At 37.4% G+C, this 19,673-nt stretch overlaps 1 protein-coding gene across 1 annotated transcript in view; it reads right to left on the reverse strand.

Annotated features, from left to right (window-relative positions):
• Positions 1 to 4,966: 4,966 nt before the first annotated feature.
• The window catches only part of MEI4 (meiotic double-stranded break formation protein 4), a gene marked incomplete at both ends in the record, with an annotated part of 61,128 nt that continues 46,421 nt past the window's right edge, over positions 4,967 to 19,673 (reverse strand). Inside the window, one exon of the mRNA XM_082048963.1 lies at positions 4,967 to 5,218. Within this exon, the coding sequence (XP_081905089.1) occupies positions 4,967 to 5,218 (252 nt within the window). The remainder of the gene's footprint in view (positions 5,219 to 19,673) is intronic.

The raw sequence follows: 19,673 nt of genomic DNA on the forward strand, positions 1-19,673 counted from the left end.
AAATTAAGGATTTACAAAGGATGGAACTTTTAGTGATGGCAGACACAGAAAAGGAATTTGATGCTTTATTTGCCTGAATCTTAAACAAGGTCTCCTAGGCCTTTCTGCTTAGTGAAGGTGTTACTGAGTAACTATTAGGAATAGCTGAAGATCATTTTTGAGTTTTTCTTTGCAAGACTTCAGGCCATATATGTCCCTGGAATCAGGTGGTCTACAACAATGGGTGCTGACAGAATTGGCAAATGTCCTTGCAAAGCAAGGATAGGATGCGTCTGGATGGATGAAAACTTGTGTGGGTAAAAATGATTTGCTGGTGAAGCTCACATTGTAGTGGGTAATGAGTTGTACTTTACCTAGGTGCCTGTCACAAGTGGAGTAATCCCAGGCAGCTATCCTGGAATGTGTCCTGACACCAAATTGGGGGTCCTGGTCAATATGCTTGAGGGCAAGGCTGTCATTAGAGGGACCAGTGCAGGCTGGAAGAATGGGCTGACAGAGACAATGAAATTCAGGACGGACAAGTGCAAAGTGTTCAGCCTGGGAAGGAAGACCCCCTTGCAGGGATACAGGCTGGGAGTGCCTGGATGGGGAGCAGCTCTGCAGGCAAAGCCCTGGGAGGCCCTGATGGGCTGTGAGCCTGCAGTGGCTCTGACAGCGGTGAGGGCCCACAATGTCTGGGCTGTGTCGGCAGGAGCACTGGCCTAGGGGAGGGATCACTCCCCTCTACTCAGCCCTTGTTATTCTGCACATAGGCTACTGTTGCCCTTTTTGGGCCTCCACTAAAAAGGTGTCGATAAACTGAAGTGTGTTCAACAGGGGCCACCCAGATGGCCGGGGTTACAGCATCTGCACTGTGAGGCAGGTTGAGTGAGCCAGGCTTGTTCAGCCTGGGAAACAGATGGCTTCAGGGGGAACCAACAGCAGCTTCTGGTGCCTATGGGGAAGGTACCAAGGGGACAAAGCCAGGCTCCTGGTGGTGGGAGGACTAAAGGCAATGAGCATACAACAAAACAAGAGAGGTTCAGACTGTATATAAGGAAAACTTTTTTCACCATGAAGACAGTCAAGGAGCAGAGCAGGTTATCCAGACAAGTTGTCTAGGTCTCTGTCACTGAAAGTTTTCAATACCTGACTGAATATTGAACCAACAACAGACAACTTGGTTTGACCCCACAGCTAACCTTGCTTTGAGCAGGAGGTTGAACTGGAGACCTCTTGAGGTCCCCTCCAACCTGAATTCTCCTACGATCTTGTGAATGACAGCTAAATGTTGCACCACAGTAAACTATGAAGGGTTACTCTATATCAGCTAACAATGCGTGGATAACTGAAAGAAAAAATTACTTACAGGTTAAAGGTTACAACATATACAAGCGTAACTACCTCAAAAAAAAATCAGTAAATCACAAACAGATTATAAAAATATTCCAAATTAAGTTTACAAAAATATTCTGAGACAGTTCCCTTCAAAATCCCACCCATGTAAAATCCTTTAGTGAATAGAACAGTCACTGCAGCATTAGAACAAAAGTTTATTTTCCCCATAATTTTTGTACTCTCATGAAAAGAAACATTCTACCATAAAATATTTTTAAAACATATGGAGACAGGTACAAAACAGTCACCTGGGAAGCTAAGAATGTGGCAGAGTAACAAAATACAAAATCATAAACTGCTATTATGCTACTAATTAGTAAGTACTACTAATTCAACAGTATAAATATATAATTCAACCATATGTGTGTGCATATATACATATATATAAAAGGCTGAACAATTTGCATTTGAAGAACATTAGCATTTTGCCAAATTCTAAAGTACATATACTATTTACAAATAGGAAATCAGCAAGACAAAAGACAGACGCTGGAACTGTTACTTCTAAAACTGAGGTGAGTTACTCCAGGGAGTAACGACAGGTCAGACCAAGTGCTGTTTTAGTGTTTCCTATTCTGTAGGTCTACGACGTGCTAAGGTCAGCACATGGGACTTTGAGATTATTCTTCTGACACCTTCTCTGCATTTGGGACTCATCTCTGGAAGCCAGCCATGTAAAAGTTGGGTGTCAACATACATATTTAGTAAGTACTTTAAGATTTAGTTGAAGTCCAAGCTGCAGGAAGATTTCTTCCAACTGGGTCACAAATCCTCACCTGTAACAGGTAACTCCAGAGACTGGCTCAGTCATCCTGTTTTATTTCAAAACTGAAGACAGAGATGTTTACTCAAGTTATATCTAACAGTCATTGGTCAAGGGCAGAAATTGTCTGAAGAGCACGAACTTACACCTAGGATTTCCTACTCCTAAAAACACAGAAGCTATCACAAGGGTGGGATTTAGTTCTCACATTAAGAAACTTAAATGCATGTTCTTGTCAGTGAGCTACCCAAGTTCCTGCTGTCATCACCACTTGATTCAGTTGCCTAAGGAGACACATTTGGTCACAGTGCCACTATAGATGCTCCAGGCTATCAGAGGCAACTACACAAAGAGAAAACATGTGACACAGGACTTAGAGAAGATTTGCAGTCCTTTGGGTCAACAGATGTAGATCCTGCCCAAAACATTAGGGTACTTCGTGCTTCATAGTTTAGGCATCCCAGCTGCACGGAGACATCTAAATGCCCATGTCTACCTCTTTGCATCTTCCTCTTGAGGTGAGTCCCATCATGGTGAAAAATCTCTTCAAGAAACACGAGACAATGATCCATCTAGTAACTATTCTGGTTGCAGAGGTTATTGCTCCCACGAAATCTGAGATATGGTCACTAATGTGGTTCAGCTGCGCTATTTAATTCTGCACTGAAGTGGATAAGGAGAGCCCAGGTGACCAGTTAAGAGCATTTTTGCAGAGAGGCCAGTTAGTGTGTGTCTAAATTGCTGCAATGGCATCAGAAGGGGAACCCTCTCTGCCCCAGAACTTTCAAGGCTGCCTGACAAACTGTTTCAAATCTCTGTCAGAGTGTAAGTACCATCTCTGGACACAACCTCCCTCTCTCTGTATGCTGTGAAAAAGACTTCAAAAGTCGTATCTCAAGTCAGCAGTTACTTCAAAACTTACCAAGGACGCATGTGTTTCCCAAAACACCCATCGCTCTTCCAGCAGCCTATAGAGCTTACTGGTGAGAAAATGCGACAATTTGCAAAGAAGAAAATATGTGTCCTTTTGTGCCTGAGTTGCTTTACTAATAACAAAAATATTTTTTGCCAATAGATCAGCAAATATGCAGTGGTGTGCAATCTAGTGTTGAAACTTTTCTTTAGAACAGGAGTCATGAAACAATACACAATTTTGCCATTATGCAGATTTCAGTATCCTCCTGTGTTTTGTGTCTTTTCTTTAAAAAATGCTTCTGAAATAATTTTTGTTTTTGAAAATTAAAATTATCATTTAGATACCAATCAGTTTTGTTTATTCCTTTCCTTGTTTTTTTTTTTTTGTAATCATGCTTTCAGTGCTGCAGAGGGAGGTGGAAGAACTGATACTCTACCTTAAAGAAACAAACACATAAGGAAAGCAGTAACAAAAAGGGCACTGTAGTTCCTCAGGGGCTACCAAAATTACATACTTATTTAACTTTATTTTCTTTAATTTGGCTAAACTTATCTGATTTTCTAATGTGAATACTCAGGAACACTTGTTTTGCAAATCAGAAATTTCTGTTGAAAGAAAGTTTGCTACAAGAAGGCACTAAACAAATGTTACCATATGACATATCAAATACAAAGTTTAAGAAACAGAACAGTGGCCAGTGTGTAAATAAGTATAATAATCACTTTTTGGGGAGCCAAAGTAACTTTTGTAAATATTAATATATTTTACTTATATAGAAAAACAAAGGTTTATCTGAAATAAATGCATTCAAATGAACAAGACAAATTATTTACAGTATTAAAAAAGTTGTGTTTCAGAGAATTTTTCTGACAAAAATTGATCTGGTGAAACAAATGCAAGAGAAAGGAAAAGCATTAATGCCAAAAATATTTAATACTTATGGTGGATATGCACTGCTAGGAGACACAATAAAACTCAAATTATGTTTATCTATCAGAAAAAATGCCGTTCGTCATAATAGTTACCCTCTAAATTTAACAAAGACTGTGGATTAGTTAAGGTATTATTGGACTCACATTTTAAAGGCCTTTTACGCTTAATATTTCTGTTAAAATATGTTACATTAATTATTATACAAATATAATTCCATCGCATAGAAATAAAAGTTTAAAAATCAAATAATACATAAATATACAAAGGGGATTTTGTCAAGATTCATTAATTTTGAACAGAGTTTAAAGTACTCATTAAAGGAGTTAAATTTATTCAGATTAGATCTTCAAAACCATTAGTCAGCTCAGACTAAATTAGGCCTACTCGGCCTACTCTGCCTACCCTTGAGCATACAAAAGTAAAGCCAAGCAGTATACAACTTTCTTGCATTCATTGTAAAACTGAGCAACAGGCTTTATTTTGCTCAGGTAACAATAGTTTCTGGTTTAATAAAGAGTTAAGTCTGTCCTATAAGAATCTGTAGTGATAAGTTACCGAGTTTAAAAATAAACATTTTATTTCTGCCCACCAGCCATTGTCTCTAAAGCACACAGAAGCTATACAGCTCTAAAAAGACAGACATTAGTTTCCTAACTTGGAAGGTCTACACACATCTTGACTTCAAAATTCATAGCATTAATTTTAAATAGTACCTGAAACAACTTTCTTTGTTGCCATTTTCACTGTGTATGCAAGCACCAACATACTGGTTTACATTATGACAAGCGGGATTTATTCAAAATGGCATCTGGATTGTTACATTTTTTCCTATATAAATTGCATTATCACTGAAACTGCTGTATAGCATAGTAGTTTAAAGTAAATGTTTTCCAATAATAACAATCTTCCTGCCTGGCTCAAAAATTTTCCAATGCAATCCCACAACAAATACACTGCTAAAAAGTAGGCTGCTTGTTTTAATCAATTTGTATTTGAGCTGAGTTCAAAAGAACACTCACTCTCCATAAATACAAAGAAAACAAAGGGAATTCATCTGAGAGGTGAAGAATAATTTGATCAAGGTTCCTCAGAAATTTGACTTTTTCTTCACCATCATAGTCTGAGCTTGAAATGTTACTTTCTTCTGTCTCATTTTGAAGAAGTTGTTCCAGCGTCATACACAAAGGAAAAATGTTCTCATACTGGGTAATGTCGTACATGGCCTGGATCTGGGAATAAAGAAAAATTGACAGGTCAGCACAGTGTGAAACGGTTTCTACAGCCCACCATCCCAGATGACATGTTACAAAATAACATTAAACTGTGCAGTAGTGGTTATATAATCAGAATGGCTATATGCTCACCATGATTACTTCTAAGAAACGTTTTCCTTTTTGTGATAACAGCCAAATAACTAACTCTCCATCATACTACCAAATGAAAAGTCAACATAACCTCCTGTTCATGAGTCAGAGGGTTTTTTCTACCTAATTATCCATAGGCTGTGACATACAACAATGATCAGATAAATAACAACAACAGCTTTGTTTGTTTTAGGCATATAATTTAAATCAGTGGGTTGTTGTTTTCTGAGAAATAAAATAAACACGTAAAAGAATATTTTTTTTTACTCTCAGACAGTAATCGATTCAAGTGACATCTCTAGAAAGCAAATAAAAAGTCCAAGTTATCAATCTCCATAGAAAATACATGAGCCAGTACCACATATCTGAGTCAGTTAAAAAGTGGAAGAGTCATTTTGTGAAATAAGATCAGTGACCAAATTAGAAATGCATTAAAAGCCTTACCGCTTTATCTAACATAAATTTACATGTCCTGTGTTTGGAAACTGCAATTTCAAAACAAAGCTTTTAGAACCTCTGCCATACGTAGGGAATAACTGATAAGATAAAAAATTCTGTGTCTTCCTTAACAGCAAAATCTACCAATAACATGAGATTACCTTGTTCTGAAAAAGGCTGCAATTACAGTAGCTAGATGATCACAACGGAAAGGTAAAATCATAGCTGCTAGAAAATTAATTATATCTTTTAGGAAATGACTAATACCTCTAGTGAGCCTAAACAAGTGTTTATGCCTGCAGTACAAAGCCAGATGGGTCTTGGCTTTGACATGGGTCTATGAATCAGTATCAAATCACTTTACCCACCCTAAACCTTATACCGCTAGACTTCCAAAGAGTGATATTTATTACATCATAGATGTTTTTACATTGTAAGTAATTTTTGATTCCACTAGAATCTAACAAAAAGACAGCACTTTACCTTCCTCAGGTAAGGCTGCTACTATTAGCTGCTCAGGGACTGCTCACTTTGCCTGAGTGAGCCAGAAGATCTTAAACCTAAAATCTGTGTTGAGGCTCCCCAGGGCAATGCCTTTCAGGTAACCTCCCACCTCAGGGACACTATAGCCATCCTATTGCAAAGCCTCAATGTAGCAAAGTCTTTTTGCTGAGTTTTCTAGACATCTTGAAAATTAGGTTGATTGCTGACAAATATGGTCACTAGTCTTGCATGATCCAGTTCCATCTCTCTGAAATCTGGTAAGAAAAACCTGCAGTTCAAAAGCTGCTGCCAAGAATTTGATAGACATTCATATCACAACAGACAGCAAAAAATATGAAAAGACAATTAAAAGTATACAAATACTTAATAAGTCAAATTAAACCATATTGTATAATTAGGGAAAACCTTATTCTAAAGCTGAGGTTAGCAAGACAGTCTGGTTCTTCAAATACCAAGCATCTGACTCTAGGACAACCATGCCTATACACTGATTATTTTGACTATTAGTGAATGCTGGTGAGATAAATGTATTTATTTTGCTTATTTGACTAAATTACAGCTTTCTAAGTTGAGAAAAAAACTAGTATTAATGATTACCTGAATTTCTAGGGAACAGATGATTTCAAAGGCCAATAAAGTCTGCTCTTGAGACTTACACAGAATCACAGAATGTTAGGGATTGGAAGGGACCTCGAAAGATCATCTAGTCCAATTCCCCTGCCGGAGCAGGAACACCTAGATGAGGCTACACAGGAATGTGTCCACGTGGGTTTTGAATGTCTCCAGGGAACGAGACTCCACAACCCCCCTGGGCAGCCTGTTCCAGTGTTCTGTTACCCTCACTGAGAAGAAGTTTCTTCTCAAATTTAAGTGGAACCTCTTGTGTTCCAATTTGAACCCATTACCCCTTGTCCTACTGTTGGTTGTCACCGAGAAGAGCCTGGCTCCATCCTCATGACACTCACCTTTTATATATTTGTAAACATTAATAAGGTCACCCCTCAGTCTCCTCCAAGCTAAAGAGACCCAGCTCCCTCAGCCTTTCCTCATAAGGGAGATGCTCCACTCCCTTAATCATTTTTCAGTGGAGTCATCTGACCAAAAACAGGCATCAACAAGCTTAGATTGTTATCCTTGGTTTCTGTTTTAGTCAACAAAGGGAAGCAGGGGGTGGGACTCAATTGCTTGAATGTAGCTATGTATATATATTTTGTATGTCCAAGGTTACCCAAGGCACATGCATGAGTAGAGCTTTACACAAGAGTCAGCATCTGTAATCAATCCAGTGTGTATTAGATATCTGAGTTTTGGCGACTGAGTAGGTCCCAGGGTCTTTCAGGATGTAATTCATCCCATTCTAAACTAGACCCTCAGAAGTAACATGTCTTGAAACTCTTCACCGTGATTAACCATGATTGTGCCCAGAAAAATGACTATGAAGAAACATAAATTAAAGTTTTATGCTTTTAGTTCCTGTAATTTGGATATTAGAAGTACAACGCTACAAGCAAAAACCTTTGTTTGATTCCTAAGTGTCGACCTTGTAAATTCACTCAGATCTTCATTTTGCATGAGGAATCAATAGAAAATGTTTTAGAAAGGCAAATTATGCCATTTCACTAATCCCCCTAACCTCAGGCTCTTCCAAGCAGTTAAGCAACTGTGTTACTTTCAGTAGGTCTTGAAAAGTGCCACTAATTGCAACTTAGTAAACTATCAAATTGATTATGGATAATAGAAACCACAAGCTAACTAATTCTCTTTCCTCTGCAAATACTACTGCACTAAAGGAAAATTATTTTAGCCACACAGAACTGACTTTGAACAGAAAGGGTAAGTCTGATGGAAAGGAGGAAGTATTTTTTTGTGAGGTAATCGCTTTTCAGGAGACAAATGCACTCTGAAATATTGTTTTATAAAACCAGCAAAACAAAAATCAGTCTAGAACATTTTGTAACTTAAGGCTTGTTAACCTTTCCAACCCATTTAATAATCTGAACAAAACCTGTCTCCATTTCTTTTGTTAGATGTCTTTTGTAGACTAATTCATGCAATTACTAGCAATGCAAATTTATGACACAAAATTTCTGGAGAAATAACTTTAGTGTTACCTAATAGTGCAGTCAGATAACAGACCTATTCATCTTGCTCACCAGTGTGTAGACTATAATTCCAGAATAGATTAGTACCAGCTTTAAATAACTTCAACACTAACTCTGTTTTTCAGAAAGAATTCTAAGGTAATTACTCTTTTTACAGATCAGATGGGTGTGCAATACATGTTTTGGACATTATTTTTTTGTGGGATCAGTCCTTGCCTGTTGGAGAGGGTCTGGAGAAGATCATAGGGCTGGAACAGCTCTCCTATGAGGACAGGCTGAGAGAGTTGGGGTTGTTCAGCCTGGAGAGGAGAAGGCTGCAGGCCTTATCACGGCCTTTCAGTACTTAAAGGAGCCTGTAAGAAAGATGGGGACAGACTTTTTAGCAGGGCATATTATGACAAGGTAAGGTGTAATGGTTTTAAACTAAAGGAGGAGAGATTCAGGCTACGTGAGGAAGAAATTTTTTACAACAAGGATGTTGAAACACTGGCACAGGTTACCGAGAGGTGGTAGATTCCCATCCCTGGAGACATTCCAGGTCAGGCTGGATGGGGCTCTGAGCAACCTGATCTAGTTGAAGATGTCCCTGCTCATTGCAGGGGGTTGGACTAGATGACCTCTGAAGGTCCCTTGCAGCCCAAACTATTCTGTGGTTCTATGATTCTTGATGATTCTTCCTCACCAAGTATTTGGAAATATGCTTCTTAGCGGTAAGATGCATTTTGCAGACACCTCAGTTTCAAATTTATCTTTTGAGATTATTTTCCTATTATGATTTCTCAATCCAAACAAACTTTTCAAAGTTAAATGCTTTTAAAAGAATGATTAGTGATACAAGATTGAGGTTTACACAAGATGGAAAAACAAGGGGACAAGGATCTCCTGGCTGGATTTGATGATCTGCTAATCAGAAGTTACATATTTACATCTCCAGAATGCAGGAAGTGGCAAAGCTTTTCACTGAAATGAATTTTCCAAGCTTCTCCTGCATTACAGGATGACCACCTGGAATAGCTCACATATTTACTACTTAATCTGAAAGAAGAGAAGAAGTTCTCTGTCTTCTTTACAATGCTGTCTTAAAAATCAGTACTAATATGTTAGAGGAAACTGCTCAGAAATGTAGGCAGCAATGACAGAGTCCTAAAAAGCCACCTGTGTGCCAGGTCCCTGGGATTTCATTATACCGACTCTTTGCAAAGCAACAGATCAGACAGCCCTGGACAAATCCGCAAGCCACTGCTGTCTTAGCGGACAGATTTAGAGTTGGAGTCTTCAGCAATTATGGACAAAAATTAGGGATCTGAAAACACAGAACTGAAGTAACCTTCACAGAATGGTGGATGTCACTTCTGAAGGTTATTCTACCAGATTGAGAAAAAACTCAAGTGATATTCTAAGTGCAACTTTTTGCACTTAGTGCAATTTTGCATTTAAGGGTATTTTTGTTTTCATATCTTAGTGGTGTGTGCACATTTATATAATTTATTCAAATGCTCTCAACAACAGCAATATAAAGCAAGATCGGGAGAACAAATATTAGCTTGGAATAAATTCTCTACAATTCTTAAGCCATTTACTAGCTGCAATGTGTATTTCTAGTGGTGTACTTTGTTTAGGCTGGAAATTTCACATGCAAAAGACAGATGCTTGCTTCTAAGTAGAGGCAAAAAACTTTTATTTCTTTTATGTCTCAAAGAACCTACAGAATGGAGACAATCCTTTACTAGTGCAAATACACATTAAGATAAAATGAAAGAGAGTATGTTCATGGCAACTAGTATTTGTTCCCATGCAACACAGATGTTTCTGCAGGCTATAGCCGAAGCATCAGCAACACCTGTATGCTTTCTGGAATAAGTCAGAAACAGCTCTAACTGGGGAAATGGGCTTTTTGGTTTAGAATGGAATGTCGAAATGCTGCAATTTCTGACAAAAATAATTAAAATTAATCTAGAAGCACCATTATGCTTGATTAATGACAAAAAGCTTTCCTCCCTACAATTCAGTTAACAACTGTTTAGGCTTTTTAATCCTATGAAGATAAAAAGTTTAAATGTATATTGCAACAAATAATTATACATAACACATATATGCTATATAAAATACTGACATGTTTATATTATTTGAATCAAACAAACTGGAAAGATGAGTGTTTATACACCCATGCTTTTTAGAAAGGGATAAATCTGACATCTCTAGAAGATATATCAAGTCTATAAATGGAAAGATATTTGATAGCATCACTTTTTAGAAAAAAGTTTCTAATTCATCATAATGAAAACTAAGAAAGAAGTGATTGGCTGGAAACTCCACCAACAAGGGATCGGCATTTAGTAAATTCTGTATGTTTGCTAAAATAAAGCTAAAAAAATCCCTATGTTTTCAGTAAAATCAACTCTGTTGTACTCTGTGTGTCCAATCTGAGTCAGAGGTTAAAGGAAGTATATTTCAAGATGACTGAATTGTTTCCTCAGGTGGTAATACATCCTCTCTTTTTATGAACAAAGAAGATTAATTCTCACAGGCACTCTTGTTTTTGCCCCTTCATTTTTCCTTTGAGAAATCCTTATCCAGTCTACTCGTTGCTGTTCATGTCCTAAATACAATACAAATAGCTTTTTAGAGTATGTCTTGTAGAGTTGGATAACAGGCATTTTACTTCAAAGCAACAAGGAAAGTCTTTTAACTGGATGTTTCCTAAGTGTGGAAATAACCTCTGTGTGGATCATTAAAATTTACAAACCCAACAATACCCATTGCTTAAGAAACCACACAGTAGGATAAAAGATGTTATTTCTAATTGCTGTTTAGTGTTTAAATAACATGCTGATAAGCATCTCTAAAATATTTAAGGCAGGCATGCATGAAATACTTTAGCGGAAATCGTTTTGTTCTGATTTTAATACTATTAAGTTAAAAGGTAATTAGCTTACAAATTGCCATGACTCAGGATTCAGCTTTTAGCTGATTAGCATTTCTCTTTAATTGCTTTTTGTTTTGTGATTTTGAAATGCATATTCCCCTAACATTCCTCCCAATTATCATAATCCTCATTAACCACGTCAATATTCACCTGCCAAGAAAGTTCAAACTGATTTACACCCCCTTTCAGTATCTAAAGCAAAATTCACACCACTTACAATTCCTTATTTAAATTTATACCACCCCCCAAAAAAAACTTTCAAGGTATTTTGATCTTTTATTCAATGGGATCAGAAAAATCTAGTTGTGTCATCTTTATTCATGCTATCACTTTCTTCTCAAGCAGCTCCCTAAAATTCAATGATTCTGCAAACAGATCAAGACCAAGCATGCCTGCAGAAAGGGGCAAGGAATTACTAACATTTCAGAGAAGTTAAGTTCCAGAGGAGGGACCATCAGTTAAACTCTTGGAACAAACAAATCTGCAGCTCCAGCATGTGCAGTGACCACAGTTCTGAGCAACGTTTGGCCAACAGCACTTTGGATGTCCTGGGCAGCCTCTTGCCAGGGAGGTTACAGAAGCAACAGTAAGAATCTTGTGAAAATGATGTCTGCCAAGACGTGATAATTCGGCATACCCTGGAAAATACTTTTGATAGCGAAGAGAATGAGCACTTTAAATTCTGTCACCCAAGGGGAAGATGCTTATCCCTGAGACACCTGTGCATCGTGCCTCTTCCACATATTATTTAGCAGGGTCATCTGTTACGAGCTCTTAATATGACACACGGAATTACAAGAAATTCCCAAGTCATTTTAAGCAATATTACTCTTATCTAGCAATATGATTCCCACAGTATATTGTAAGAAATTAAATATACCGGCAGTAGAGCATTCAAGCTTCCATTTTGGAGTAAGAATCATAACAACTGCCTTGAAAACAACATAACAAAGACACAGAAAGCTTTAAAAAATAAATTCTACTCCCCGTTATCCTGTTAAAGAGAGAGAAAATATGAGCCACTAAGAAATCTCATTTGGAGAGAACAACTGAAAAATGAATGTATGAACCTTCTTGGAATAATGGGAATTTATAAGCATATTTTACTCCAATCTATGAGGCATCATTTTCAACTATCACTACTGTCATATATGTTATTTTTGAAATCTATTCTACTATTAAAGAAAAAAAAAAAAAATCAAGTCTTTACAAGCTGAAGGCCTCCCCCCCCCCCCGAAAAAAATCTGAAATAAAGATTATGAAAGTATCATAGTACGGTCCTTTCAAATCAAATGGGCTAGTTAAGCTAATTAAAAAAGAGTAAAGTTCTAGACCAGACAGTGGCATGCAAATTCACCATCAGGGAAAACAGGGAAAGAAACAAACAAAAATAATTAACAATTTAACAAATCTTTTTCAGTTTTGAGCACTTCAGTATTAGAGAAAGTGTGTGTTTGTTGGTTTTTTTTTGTTGCCTCCATTCCTGTAAACTCACAGGAAAACAGAACTGTGGGAGAGGAAAGAGGCTTGTCAATTCAACTCTGAAGCAAATTCCCCTGGTTTCAGCTCCCTCAGATGTGTGCTTCCGTCCAAAAGGGTGTCTTACATACAATTCACAATGACTTTTGACTCCAATCAGCCATTAAAACCTGACAACAGACTGTACCACATTGTTCTGCCTCACTTTCCACCCCATTTTCAGAGTCCTTTTGGGACTTCTATTTCTCTATCCATGTTCTGTTTAGTTTTCAGGGAGTCAAAGGGTGGGAGATGGATGATAATACAGAAGTGGTTATGAATAAGCTGCTAATTACTAGAGGAAACTGAGACAATGACAAAGACTAAGGCCCCAGCACATAAACATCCAGATTTTATAACTAGAAGGTCAAGTATCACATCAAAGTTATTCTAACACATCAGAAAAAGTCAAAAAAGGAGGAAGAATATAAACATGTCAACCCATCATTTTCCCCATTTAGTAGCTGCTGCCCATAAGAAAAGCAAGGAGTAGGACAGAAAGGAGCTCTCATATTCTTTTTTCAAGTGCTCTTAGAAGTGGTAAGGAAGGTCATCCTGACCAAAAACCCTATGGTGCTTTGATTGTAGCTGATGTTTGAATGGGCCTTCCTAGACAGAACTTGGTTCTGTTCACAGGCAGACTTGTCTGTCCTTCAGGGTTTCCACTCAGTTCCCTGGGTCAGCCTTACACACATCAACCTTCTGTTTTTGGCAAAAAGGCGAGAGGTAACACATTCATAACATCACTTTATTGTCTGATGTGTGTTTCTTTCATTTACCACAAGCAAGTGTAGGAGTACCAAATGCAATAACTGTATCATTACAATAATAGACGTTATTTGTTGACATAAGAAATGTCATAAAGTATACAGCAATTCCAGTAATCTAAGCGAGTCTTGAAAGTAAACATCACACATATAACATTTTTATAGCTAAAGAATGACACTAAGTTATTAAAATTAAGTTTTGAGTAACAACAACAATAAAAAGTCCTCTATTAATTAAAATCACATCAGAAAGCAATGGATTGCTGAAAAATACAGCTGTATTAGTTTCAAATGATTTATTGACAGAAGTTCCCATATCTTCAGAAAACACACAGAAGTACTGAAAATAAACAGCAATCATTTTATTTAAATGGCTATAAAAAACACAATCCTGACAGTAATGCAAGATACATCTTTATTAGTACTTAATCATGATTAATTCATTTTTTAAAAGAAGCTTTTGAATATGCTTTTCAACTCATAAGGCATTTTTTTTCCCTGAAAGTATGACAACCTTGCCTCACATTCAGCTTGACTTCCTAAAATCATCTCTTCCAATACTAGGGATTGAAAGCATCAAACGAAACTAGCAGGTGGCAGATGCCTGGTCTGAAATCAAATCAAAGTAGTAGGTTATCACACAACATGGATTTAAACTGCTTGCCACAGGATACTGTGAAAGCTGAACGCATGCATGGGGTGAAAGGAAACAGCCATATGATAGTGAAATCCACTGACACACATGTAGAACATCACCTTCCACCTTACAGCAAATTGCTGGAGACTGGGGGAACGTTCCTGGAAACTTCTCCAAACTCTTCCCTGAACCTCTGTTTTAACAACTGTCAGAAGCAGAATATTTGACCTCTGGTCCAACAGCATGGCCATTCTTGCCTTCTATCTCCAAGTCTACTTTGCTGCCCTGCCCACTACGACCATTACATTCCTTCAGAGAAGAAAATGCCTGTTCCTTTCCCAGGCAAAGCTTGTTTTCAGATCTGGAAGCCAGCAACCAATGGCTCTATACACACCACAAACTACTTCAGTTTCAGAGACTTCAGTCCTTCCCACAAAGCTAGAGAATCCACCACTCCAGGTTCAGAATCACAGAGAAATCTACGGAGTTTTGGACAAACTGAAAACGCATTATGTACTCAAAGCTTGTGTTTATCTGCTGCAAGAGAAAAGAGAAAATCCATGAAAAATAAGACAAAATACAAATATCTAAAAAAGAGCAAGAGGAGTGATCCCAGGCACTGTCCTATGTGAGGAAAAGGACAAAGCTTGTTGGAACATAACCCTGAGATTTGTAAGAAAAAAAGTAACATCTGCTTTCTGAATCACTTTCACCCAATAAATCAAACTCCCTGTATACTTTTCATAAAAAAGAAAGGATAATGCTAAAGAAGACTGGTTTCCTTCTTTTTCCTCTTCCATAGAGGCTGGATATTATATAACTGCTCAAGGCAGTGTTCAACCAAACCAACCATTGCCTTTGGTTTAGGAAGTAGTGTTGTTTTTATCTACTTATCCTTCCTCTTGCTTTGGAAAAAACCCTACGTTTTATTGTACAGAAAAAATCTTTAGGAAAATATTTATATTGCATATTAACATAATGTTGCCACAAGCCAGTTGCCTAAAATGGATATTTCCGTTAGATATTACTATGAAACAAGACAGCAAAATATGGTGTTTCTATTACTTTAACATCTGCCTAAAACATATCACAATTTCATAAAAATTAGACAGGATAGACAAGTAGTGCTACTTTCTTATTTAATTAATTTAAAACTATGTGGGCTATGTATGTAGAAGAAATCTTGAGTGGATGAACAGAATTTAAGAACATGATAATGTTGTTTGTTCAGCTTAAATATGTGACAAATTACAGAAGCAAAATACTTAATTGAAAATCACACAAAATATAAATTAAGTGTCATGGTTTAACCCCAGCGAGCAACTAAGCATCACACAGCTGCTCACGCACTCCCCCTAGAATGGGACAGGGGCAAGAATCAGGAGAGTCAAAGTGAGAAAACAGGTGGGTTGAGATAAAAACAGTTTAAAAAGTAAAGCAAAAGTCACACACACAAGCAAAGCAAACCAAAGAATTTATTCACTGCTTCCCATGCAGCCATCTCCAGGAAAGCTGGGCTCCATCACACATAATGGTTACTTGGGAATACAAACTCCATCACTCTGAATGTCCTCCCTTTCCTCCTTCACCCAGTTTTATATGCTGAGTGTGACAGCATATGGTATGGAATATCTCTGAGGTCAGTTGGGGTCAGCTGTCTCACCTGTGTCTCCTTCCAGCTTCTTGTGCACCCTCAGCCTACTCACTGGTGGGGTGTTGTGAGGTGCAGAAAAGGCCTTGACTCAGTGTAAGCGCTGCTGAGCAATAACTAAAACATCCCTGTGTTATCAACACTGTTTCCAGCACAAATCCAAAACATAGCCCCATACTAGCTACTATGAAGAGAATTAACTCTGTCCCAGACAAAATCAGCACACACTGAAGTCATAAGTACACCACAGTGTACCTAAAAGTTTATATACATGCTGTAAAGCTTGATTTTAGAAGCAATTAGTCCTTTGACTAAAACATGACAAAACAGAAAATGGAACAGATTGCTTCCTACAATCTTTTTAGGCTTTACCGAAACTAAATGAGTATGTCTGTGAGAAAATACAGTTTCTCTTTCAAATTTTACTCCTCCATTTATTTTCCACTATACTCTTCTGGAAAACCCCAAACCAGTAGTTTTCTAGACATTTTCACTTTTTTTTTTTCTTTCTTCTTTCCTTCAAATGCTACAGCAGCACAGTAGTGTAAAGACAGGTTTTTAAGAGCATCAGAGCAGCAGTTTAGAGCTTGTGAGTGTCACAATGAAACCAGTGCTGGAAAGCAGTGATATACAGATCAAGATTAGCTCTCTAAAATCCATCATGCCAGGAGATACTCTAAAGAGAGGTACATTTAGAAAGATCCTTTTGAAACCAAAAGTAATCTGCAGCTTGTGTGAAAATTGCAGCATCCTGGAAAAACACAAAAAAGGAAAGTAAACTTGAAAGGGATTAAACTATACACTTGCCATCAGAAGCCAACTAGATTTTCTTTCAATTTTTGAAGCAGAAAAGGTAGAAATATACAGGAAGGATTATGTACAGGAAAATGCTTATAGTTCTAAAAGCTATGATCATCTGTTCATGGAAGAATCACTGAAGAAAGATCTGTGATCTGAGCATTTTTATTATTTAGTGAAACATACCAGGTCATACCAAGCAAACCCAAATCCAAGGGCTTCCTATACTTAAATCTGGGATAGCTTGACTCCCACTCAAGTAATCTGGGCAAAGTCCTCTCCTATGCAAGTCATAGTCCGTGCATGGCCAAACTTGGCATCTGGATTGTTCTGAAAATCTCAAGTGCGTCAGCTGGCAATGGCACAACCGTTCTTAACTATAGGAATAGATTTTTGAGAGTGCATAAGTAAGCCAGACTTTGGATGTATAGCACCACAATTTTCAGCAAGCACGCAGTCATTTACAACAGGTCTCACTCCTTGTGCTACCAGGATGACACAGAGCAATGATGAATCTGGAAACGTCAGGGTTTGAAATGACCTGGAAGAAAGCTGAAGAAAATTTAGGAAGAAAAGCACAAGATTTTTCACTCTTTGGTACCATTTCTTATGCCAAACCTTCAACACAGCTCAGTATGACTACCTGGAATTGACAAGTAGTGGAGAAGTACAGACTCATTTAACCTTCATAGAATCTGTTTGAAAGATAAAGTTCTGCAGTTGAGTTGGATATGTAAGAGCTGGGTACCCTAGCAAAAGTACAGATCATTTTATCAATTGGTTGTGCTAAGCCAAAGACCTAAGAACAACAAAGCCAAAAATGACCAGAAGTGCACTCTATTGCACTGAGTTCTCCCAAAAGGAGACTATTGCACCCAAACTACAGAGATCTCAAAGAAGTTTAAAGCAACTAAGTTTGAAGCAGAAGCATCAATTCAAGAAACAATTAGAAACAACAGCCCGATTGGAGTTCAAAGTACATTCAAAGTCAAAAAGATCTGAAAAAAGCCCAATGAAACAGCATTTGCATCGAGAAACCTAAAATACAGTGTTTTAGGCAAATGACTGAGGTGTCTTGTAGACCTCTTACACTATGCTGACATTAATATACCTGCAGGGACCCATATGGGACCCTGATGACAGTAAGCTGAAGTTTCCAGAAACAGATTGTAATTCACAGGAACGCAGTATGATAGCTGCATAAAAATAACGTCATGGTATCAGAAAACGCAAACCAGGCAGTGAATAGCAGACAACTGGAGCAACAAAACGGTGTGTTGGTCTGCGATATCACTGGAAGTCAAGAACATACTTGCACTTGATGGAACTGAATTTTGTAGAAAAAGAATTGAAATCCACTTTTCAACTAAGGTCGTTACATCCCCTAATGGCCTGAACCAGCCATAATATTAGGTGAATTACATCTGAAAACCTCTCCTTAGTCTTCCTTAGCAGTTACAACCTGCTCTCCCATCCATTTAGATAAATAGATAAATAATAAGAAAAATCAAAGAGTAGAAAATAATCAAATCTGTAAACCAAAGGAAAAGATACAAATCTCTTTACATTCTTTACAAAACTATGGATGTTTTGAAGGGGACTGGAACAGCAGAATTTAAAACACTGCAAGCTGCTTCTATAGAAGGATGCAATTAGAATATTATACTTACCTAAACAATTTCAGAGCTTAATACAGTTTTAAGAAGGTTACAGAAAACAGTCCCTAATCCACACCACCATTAAGACAGCACATGACCTTTTGTGTAAAACAAGTAGCACTGTACTAAAAGGATTAAGGAAAACGACATTCAGAACAGATTCTCAGCGATGATTCTGTTTTTCTGCAGGCATCACAGTACTTGCCGATTACTAAATGAGCACACAGTATTCAAAATGCAATGCTAATGTCAGATTTCCTGTGCAATCAGTATGCGGTGTTAGATATAGTATGATATTTATTAAAAATTTGTCCTACAAAGACTAGAAAAATTCCAGCATTTCAGAGGATGGCTAGACTTTCAGATGGATAGCTAAGTTTCAGTTTGAGACAGATTTTTTGTTTGTTTGTTTGTTTTAATTAAATAGTCTGGAACAAGAAATAAAGCATCTTCCTAATTGTGGACCAGAGGTAATAATTCAAAATATCTGCTACTCCATAATAAGCACAAGGCTATTTACAATCAGCTAATTCTATGTAATAATTATCAGTAGGCAATACATGCAAGAACGTAGCAACCTTTCTTTAGGTGCCGTTAGTAAGCACAATAGTATTCCTCTTTTCTCTTTGCTACTTTAAACAGATATAATGCTGTATCTCTAATGCAATTTAACATAATTGCCCAGTTTGCTAGGCAGGATTAAAACCACTGTGAAAGAGATTAAAATATCTTATTAACAAATCATACTGAATACACAGGCCACTCAGATCTTCAAAATAATTTCAGATGAGTGCAGGAAATAACTAACAAAAAAACGACAGGAAATCATTACGGATTGACTCATTAAAAGAAAAGGGAAGTAACAAAATCAAATCCTATCAAAATTAAGGTGCAGAGATCCTCTTTGTTATGCTGTAACTGACTCCCAGCCAGTTTCTAGTTATTAGAAGGTCTAACCTATCTGGCATAGTAATCATAACATTACTAACCAGTGAAAGATATCAGCTACAAAAGAAAAGAAGATTCATTTTAATGCTCAAACTTACCTTATTAGAATAATGTCACTATCCTGAATCTGAGCTTTTGTATGTTCCATTGCTATCAGTACTACTGTAGAGAACATGTACACTACACTAGAGGGAAAACTTCTAGGATAATACAGCAATTCACAGACTATGAACAAATAAGAACAAGAGCACTACTACAGTTTAATGGCTTTAAGGCAGCCATGCAATACATTCCTTCAAGTTTCCCTGATGACAGCAAATTAGCCAAAAAGGAACTCAGGCTGTGACTGTTTCTGCTATTGAATTTAACTCGT

This window comes from Streptopelia decaocto (assembly GCF_964273445.1).
Source record: "Streptopelia decaocto genome assembly, chromosome: 3".
In the NCBI taxonomy this organism is placed as follows: domain Eukaryota; kingdom Metazoa; phylum Chordata; class Aves; order Columbiformes; family Columbidae; genus Streptopelia; species Streptopelia decaocto.